This window comes from Microtus oregoni, unplaced genomic scaffold (assembly GCF_018167655.1).
Source record: "Microtus oregoni isolate MIOR12 unplaced genomic scaffold, Mior012 000019F_ref0000042, whole genome shotgun sequence".
NCBI classification, from domain to species: Eukaryota; Metazoa; Chordata; class Mammalia; order Rodentia; family Cricetidae; genus Microtus; species Microtus oregoni.
In genome coordinates this window covers 25,541,206-25,549,701 of record NW_024543078.1, presented here as the reverse complement: position 1 = coordinate 25,549,701, position 8,496 = coordinate 25,541,206, and the positions used below count along the sequence as shown (strand labels likewise).

Here is an 8,496-nt window from a genome sequence, read left to right as displayed (position 1 = left end):
TGTATGTAAGTGTCCTAAAGGGAAACTCTATGTTAGAAGCTCTCCTAGTTTTGTGCTCTGTAACTTTAAAGGGCCACTGCCCCCTTCTTGATGGTCTCAAGGAAGCTTTTGTTCCTAGGGGCTGGATGGTAATCAGGTCACACTGTGGACATTCTAACCAGCAGCTTTATGAAGGTTGTTGCTTCATGGAGCTAACATGTAGAGAATCCTGAAGTCGTTGGAGACAATCCTCCTTTAGGGATGCGTGGGAGAAATTTCTACAATTTCTTAAAAATCTGTTTCAGCTACTGTTTCTGTTTTATTGCCTGCACATTATGACTTGTGCAACTAATTATATTTCTTGATAGAAAATTTGATTTCAAGCCAGATTTGTGGCCCTCTATAAGCGAAGAAATAGATTCTTTTAAAATCTGTCTGCAAATTTTTTTTAAATTCATTCCTGTCTTTATCCTGTGCTCCAGTTTCTTTTTTGCTTTCCTCTCATTTCCCCCATTAATTGCATTGCTTTACAAACTGACCCAAGTTATTGGAACATGTAGCAGAAAACAAACACATGAGTTGCCCCCCTCCCCCCAGTGTGTGTCCCTGGGAGGAAGGGATAAAATGTTTGGCAAGAGTAAAGGGCTTCTGAGTTGCGATGACCAAAATTTAATCCAAAAACTCAAAACACACAGTGACTGCAAGGTGTTTCTGGCAATGTTTCTCCAGGGTGCACCACGACACTTCACCGCGGTCTTGCTTCTATACACACTTCATGCTCCCCTTGCTCTGTGCACGGCTGTTACAGCACGGGGCACCAAGAAGTGCTACCTCAAAACTCAGTTCAGATGCAAAGCTACTGGGAAGTATGGATGGCAGCAGTTTTACTTCACAGCTGTCTGCTCTTGTAGACGAATAATATTATAACACAGAAAACAAAAACTTTCAATATTCTTTCACCATCATTCCTTAGCATATGAGCTTCAAATCAATGTATTTGGGCTGTACTGTATTCGAATGTTTGATTTTTAAAACCAATGTCTTGAATTTTATTTAAAAGATGTTAGAAGAATTTAAGCTTGGGATTTGGATGGAATTTCCAAAACGGCCCTAAATATACTTTTTTCCATTTTATGCACTGAGGATGTTAACCAAAATATTAAATTAACTCTGAGCAAGGTTGCAGATGCTCAATGTCCTGCAGCATCGAGAATTCATTCAAGATCTAGTTTTTGTGTAATAATAAACAACTCCATCTCATTTGCATGCAAATTTGCTTTCACTTTTAACAAGTGCTAAAGTTATATGCATGTCAAAGAATTATCTTAACGTTACATTATGATTTACTATTAGTAGACATTTAGTTTGCACGCCTATTTTCTATAAATCCCTACCCAAGGGCACATTAAAAACTATGAAAAAACGGTTGCCGGTGGGAAAAGTTTAAGATGTCCTGCACTACTTCACAATGAGGGTTTCAGGGTCTGCAGAGGGGCCTTGCACAGCCTGGGTGAAATGGACCCATTCAGCATGCCAGCTGCAAACCTTGGGCAGCAGCCCTTTCTCTGCTGGGTGGGAAAGAAGGTTGGGAGTGGGTCCCTTCTCGCTGCACACACACACACACACACACACACACACACACACACACACACACAAAGGTGGCCTGAAGTTACTGGTTAGCAGTGACTGCTTTTAATAGGAGGCCTAAAAGAGCCTAAATTGGGGAACCAAGGGATTTTGCGAAGAACAGAGGGACTCTGGCTGCAAAATGGGAAGAGGGGACATTTCTCCGATAGAGAAGAAGCAGGGAATATTAGTGGGTCTTTGCTGAAAGAATTTAGTTGACAGTCCTGCAGTTCAGGGAAGCATCATTTCAACTGGCCAAATTCTAGGAGAACTTATACCTGACAATTTGCCTGCTGGTATCCGGCATGGCTAGCTCGAGTCCCTGCTAACTGCTCTAAAGATACGAAAATTGTTGTTGGTGTCAAGTCTTCGCCTTTGCGAAGGAATTCGCCTCCTCTTGTACACTGCTTTGCTTTCCAAGCACTCCTGACTGATTCCTGGTGTCCAAAACTCCATGTTTTCGTTCCTCAACACGCGTGCATTCCCTCAGCAAACATTTGCCCTCCTCCATGCTGGGAGTTGGCCGCCCTCCTTTCAGAGGATGTGGAGGGTTCTTGACGGGATCTGAAGGACACTTCTGAGTGCCACTTCAGACATCTGGAAGCCCGGTCTCAGCCTGCCTGGTTGGGAACTCTGCTGCCAAGCCAGCCTGACCCGGCTAAGATCCCGCTCTCCGGGAGGACTTATGGGGAAATGAGGGGGGTAGTGTCTCCCTCTGAGTCAGTTCCCAACCAGGGCTCCAGGGTCCAGTCAGCTTGTACCCGAGGTGGCTCAGTAAATTGGAAGAAAGAAAGAAAGAAAGAAAGAAAGGAAGGAAGGAAGGAAGGAAGGAAGGAAAAAGGTGGGACAGACAGAGGGAGGGAGGGGAGCCTAACACAGTTTTGGCTGAACTGCCTAGATTCTGAACCGCAGCGGGAGGGAGTCCCCACACAAAAATTAACCCCAAAGGCCCCCGGCTGCCCTGCAACCCGCAGCCTGGACTCGTCCCAGAGCCCGGTCGGGTGGCGGCCAAGGCTATCCACCACCACCTTCCGGTCACTGCCTGCTTTCGATCCTCGGGGCGAGTGCTTCCTCTCTCCTGCCATTCTCCTCCTCCTCGCTCCTCCCGATCCCTCCTCCTCTCACTAGTCCCTCCTCCTCCAGCCCAGCCTCCCATCGTCCCGAACCGCGCGAGCTAGACGTCTGGGCAGCCCCAAAGCTGCGAGCAGTAGCCTTCCTCCGCTTCCTTCACAGTGCGTTAGCCCCCGGGCTGGCCAGGGCGCCTGCAGTGTGTCCCGGAGGCCACCGCCTCCCAGGCCGACGACAGTTCACCTGGACGGGCGCCTGAGTTCCAGGTCGCGTCGCTGCCGACGCAGTCGCCGCGCAGCCCGTGGGACTCCGTCTGAACCGGATTAATCCCGGAGAGCCCGAAGGCAGCCTCTCCTGGGCAGAGATGCGACCCTCGGGGACTACGGGAACCGCGCTGCTGTTGCTACTGGCCGCGCTCTGCGCCGCAGGTGGGGCCCTGGAGGAAAAGAAAGGTAAGGGCGTGTCCGCTGGCCCGTGCCCCCAGCGGGGAGCGTTCGCCTAGCCCCAGTTGTCTGTGTCGGACTCTGTGTCCCCTGCCGCTTGCCCCTCCTCTCCTGTCTCGCAAGGGATCGGCTGGGACCGTGGGAGGGACTGGACGTTTCGCGTCTGGAATGGGCTAGACTAAGGCGGCCGAAGCAAGGGAGACCGGGCTGGGGGCAGAGGGGGTGCCAGCGCAGCGTGGGAACCGCGGCTGTGCGCTCCGGGGTTCCCGACCGCTCCCAACTTAGTTGCTTCACTTTTCCGCGCTCAGTAGGCGTTCGGGAGAGGAAACGTGGTGCGGAGCGAGGATTGGCATTGGCGCACACGTGCGCCCAGGACTGTCAGAGCGAGCTAGAGAGACCCCGGGTCCGTCCGCGGGGCGGGCAGGTCCCACCCGCACAGTCCCAGAGTTTAAGGACTTGAAGGAAAAACCAGTGCGCCCCTGGGCAAGGTTGGGAACTCTGAGACAGGCGGGTCCCTAAGAGAACCCTCCCGCACCTCTTTCCTCAGCCCGGGTTCTCTCAGGACCTGGTGGCTTGAGTCGCAAAGGGTCTCACAGAGTCCTGCTTGCCCTTTCGCGGGTGTGGAGCTGCAGCAATGATCTGGAAGTGTGGGCGACGTTCTGTCATTAACCACCTGGAACCCCTAGGAAAGGATGGTGTGTTGGTGACGATTAGCTTCTTGGCTAGCAGAAAAGAGGGCGCGGAGGGGGGGCGGGGCGGGGAAGGGGGGGTCGGACCCGCCTCTTGACCACAGAGTACATACAGTACATCAAGGACCTGCCAGGCTAGGTGCACTAGTTAGGGACCAGGGCTCCCTGCCAGACTGGAGCTAGTCTCCTGGGTGACTGCTACCCTGGGATCCTCAAAGCTTGCCTTTTCCCAGCAGCGAGGTCTTTGGTAGCATCTCTTGGCTTCGCAACTCTATGGCTGAGGGCCTTGTGACAGCTGGGTCCCTGTGAGTACTTCACCCTTGGTGTTTCAAAACGAGGCCCATAGCAAACTTTCTCCTTGTTATCTGAGACTTTCCCTCTTGGGAATTTTCTTTTAAATTTTTTTTTCTTTTTGCCCTTATGAAGTGATTGATATTGGGCCAACCAAAATATAACCCGTAATTAAAAAGAAACGGATTGATGTCCTTGGATCACATGCGCCAACTGTCCAGACGGAGCATGAACAAGTCTGGCTTCATGACTACCCGACCATAAACCCACTTGACATGAGAAACATGCCTCGGAAGGTTTAATTGCACAATTTCAAAATCCAGCCGCTCGGGTTCCAAAAGTCAGGTCTGCACTTGCTGTTGATGTCATTGGCATCCCAGTTGGAGTCAGAGGTTGGTGCTGAGCGCGCTTTCGTTGGAGGGGGTGTAAGACTCAGTTTCCCAAACTTAACTACACAATGAAATCATTTGGCATTAAAAATCATCAAGCCAAACAAACTACACCCCCTCCTCCAGCGGTGCAGCTCCCACTCGGTATGTTCAGATTGCGCTGGCCCGTCGTGAGAATTAGTTTTAAAAACTTTTTTGGAGTGTTTGGTTTGAGACTCACTACCATAAAGGGAAGACGGGTAACATCTCCAGGAAGCCTACATGCTAATCCTCAGCGCTGTTTAGGGCTATCAGGAGTCTGGGCAGTCTTGCAGTGCAGGAAAAAAAAAAAATAGGGGTGACGTCAATAATGCAGGGTTAGCTTTTTTCACGGACGGATCAGCATAAAGCTTTTCTCCCACCGACCTTAGCAGAAAGCCCCCCCCCCCCCCCCCCCCGGCTGTAAAAGCCAGTAACTGTGCACAGCTAAGTCTAGGGCCCTCTCAGTTAGGTGGCATCTGTCCCTGGCCACAGGAGGGACTCAGTCTTCTAATTTTCAATTGCCCTCTTAGAGCCCGACCCCGCCCCCTGCCCCCCACCCCACTCCCCCATCCTCCCACCCCATCCCTGCTGCCAGCATGTAACCTTCTCACTTCATTCCTGCACCCAGCTCTTTCACTGTCCTGTTTTGAACACTCTTAGCAGCTGCAGATTTCGTTGCAGATAAAAACAGAAATAGCACTTTATTCGCCTGTCTGTACGGTGCTCATTTAAAACCAAATGCTTCCTGAGTATAGTAGTAAAACTAACAAACAAAATGTTCATCTGTTAAAGTAACATAAAAAGGCTTAAGTTCTAAAGGGCAGGTTACTGAAAACTTGAGACGGTCCTTCCACAACGTGCTGATAAAGGATTTGTTTGCTCTATTTGTTGGTTCTGTTCGGGACTGGCTCCCTTAAGTGAAATTGGGACGTACCCCTCCTTCCGATCTATGGTACCATTATCACTTGTACTCACAGCAGAAGACTTTTGGACTCTGCTCTAAGTGTGTTGTCAATCCTCACATCACGTGACGATTGGCAACTCTCATCATCTGTTTGGGAGAACCTGTGCACCATGCAGAGAAGCATAGTGATTTCCTCCCACAGCTAGTAAGCAGCAATGCCAAGATTCAAGTTCCTTCCACCTCCAAACTCCACCCCCTCATTGTAGGAGGTCCGAACTAGGTTAGGTGTGTAAATGACTCAGGTTTGATCCTAGAAGAAGAGGGACCAGGAAACAGTTTGGCGAGGATGAGTTCCTGTCTGAAGTTTGCTTGTTCAGTGGCCTTCTCTCCTTTTCTGGGATGCTGTGGTCTCCTGGGTTACCTTTAATGGGGGCACTGCAGTCACTACCTCTGGACAGGATTGGTTTGGCTTTTCTAAGCAAGCTCCTCCCATACTATGGCAGAGAAGGCACTTTTCTGGACAAGATCCTGTATGCAGAGCAAATGAGAAGACACTCAAACAGAGAACCTTGTAGACATCAGCCTGTCCAGGTGTTGTTTGTGAAGACACTGGCATCCAAAAGGCACGGTGGAAGAGTGGTGTTAAAGAGAAACAGACATGGGAATCAAATGGCTTCTCAAGTGAAGGCCACCAGCCTTCTTTCTTTCTCAGAGAACTGGGTCTTCAGAAGCCCCGGCCTGGCTTGGTAGCCAGGAAGCCTATGTTTTCATTCCAGGTCTGAGTTAAAAGTCCCATTGAAACTGCAGGCTTCAGGGATCTCTTTTCTAGATTCTGCAAATGTTTATTGCCTGAGTTAGATGTGCCAGGCATTATGAGATTAAAGGGGGATCTTAATGATTTCTGTTATTGCTTCTAAAGATGTGAGGTTCTTAACACCACTAGTTAGACAGTGCTGACCAGCCCTTCCATGTGTACAGGAGTCCTGTACGCTGAGTGTCTGCTGTGTTCACAGTCATAGTGCTGCAGCATGACACTCTCTGACATCAGGGGGTAGCGCCAACAGCCTGAACAGCTGCATCTGGCTTTGTGTACTTAGCCTCATAATCCATAACTTTTCACAAAACAAAAACAAAGTATTGGGCTTGGTATCTTAATCTCTAAAGGTTCTGTCTCTGTCACAGGTCTGGCCCTCTTGACTGGTCGTCTGTGAAATGTGTATACCCAGAAGGCCTTTCACTCCTAACAATCCCAGCAGCTTGCTTTGGAAGCCATGTGGGGACTGTCACGGGGTGGGATGCCCGTAATCCAAGTATACACTTTTGGGTGAGTTTTTCCAGGGCAGACCTAGACTCCAAGAACCCTTGCTAACTGTATTCAGCTTTTCATTGACAAGAGGCCCGACTTACAGTTTGGGACCTTTAGAATGTCTTGTTTGTCCTCCTGTAATTTCACTGCTACTGACGAGTCAGCACACATGAGGTGTTTCATTCAGTTATTCAAGTTAATCCCTCGTGTTTGTTTTTTAAGCATGAAAAAATACATTGGTACCTATAACATCTCCCCCTTCTTTGTATTTGAGCCATGATACGTAATTTGTGCTGTGCTCTTTAAATTTTGAGGGATGAGAAGGGGCTGGACTCAATATCTTCTTTTAAGTATCTAAAAGAAAATTAGTAGAAGAGAGTGTGGAAGAGAATAAGCAATGTGAGACAGAGTCTTAGAAGAAAGGGGAGATCTACACAGAATAAAGGATGTGTTTTCAAGACTGAGTTTGGCTTTTAATTCTAGGAGGAGGAGACCAACAAAAATCCCCAAACAGAAGAGATCACGTGAGGGAGGTATTGCAGAAGTAACATTAAGCTTCAAGTTCTAGAGAGCACTAGAGGCCAAGGCAACAGGAAGAGAAGGGGTGTTCTACAGTTCAGGGAGAACTCCATTAACCCAAGCACAACTCTGGGCCTTCTTCTAGCCGAAAGGACTTGCTGCCAAATCTTAAGGAACCAGGAAGTGGTTGATGGTTAATGACACTTTCATTGTTGGGTGTCAGTGGAAATAAGGAGATGGGTGACTGTTACCGATGAAATGAAACAAGATTAAGGAGGATGTTGGACAAGAGACTGGGAGGCTAATCTAGAGGAGATCTGGCAGAGAATTGTAGGGAGCAAACAGGGGAAACAAAATGCCATTTCAAGGCACAAACGTCTGCCTGGAAGTCCTGATAGATAATGAATCCATGCATAGAGGCTGAGAAATTGGGAAATCACAGAGAACGGGAGTTGAGTATGAGTTGAATGTTCAGATGTATTGAGTGTGAAGCATTGAGATGGGAACGTCTAGGAGGCAGTGGATTCTATGAACCAGGAACCCAGTAAAGCAACAGGGCCTACATTGCTTTGTTAGATATTTCCATTTCAATTAATGACATTGGTCATAGAACCTTCAGCACCATGATAATCTCTTTTCAGATGATCGCTCACACCAGTGTTAAACCCGCCAGGGCTGTGGATTTCCCCTTTCTATATTAACATAGGTTTATTTGTAGTTATCCACCGTAGAAGCAGTTTAGTAACTGATAAGTAATAGGCATGTAGGTATATTGGAACCTTAATGTGCATAAATTGTGAGACACTGCTCAGTACAGATCCACACTCCTTAAGACAGCATCAAATCACTATTTTACACAATAGTAACACAACCAGAATGCCTTCTAATGCAGGGCCATGATAGAAAATGCTTCTAATCCCAGTGCTCAGAAAGCAGAGGCAGAAAGATCTCTGGGAGTTCAAGGCCAGCCTGGTCTACAAAGGGAGTTCTAGGACAGTAAGAGCTGTTATATAGAGAAACCGTGTCTCAAAACAAACAAATGGCCTTCTAAGCGGTTCACAAGCATTGCAGGGTGTGAGAACAGCCACGCCCACAAACACATCTAGTGCTATTTTAGATCCACCAGAGGAATGAGAGAATGGTGCATGCTTACAGAGGACTTGTACCTTGGCTGAGCTGGCAGAGGTATATGTGTGCGCAGTGCCCTGCAGGGCAGTGTTTAACCACAGATGTGATTTGAGATTTCCATTAGAGCACACAA

The 8,496-nt window shown here is 48.4% G+C and overlaps 1 protein-coding gene across 3 annotated transcripts in view; it reads left to right on the top strand.

Moving 5' to 3' along the window:
* The first annotated feature begins 2,714 nt into the window (after window positions 1-2,714).
* The window catches only part of Egfr (epidermal growth factor receptor), a 176,963-nt gene continuing 171,181 nt past the window's right edge, over window positions 2,715-8,496 (top strand). For 2 of the 3 annotated variants that reach the window (XM_041669982.1, XM_041669981.1), the window contains exon 1: window positions 2,715-3,125. In XM_041669982.1, coding sequence (XP_041525916.1) covers window positions 3,038-3,125 — 88 coding nt within the window. In that variant the 5' untranslated portion in view covers window positions 2,715-3,037. The remainder of the gene's footprint in view (window positions 3,126-8,496) is intronic. The other variant, XM_041669983.1, reaches the window with a different exon arrangement.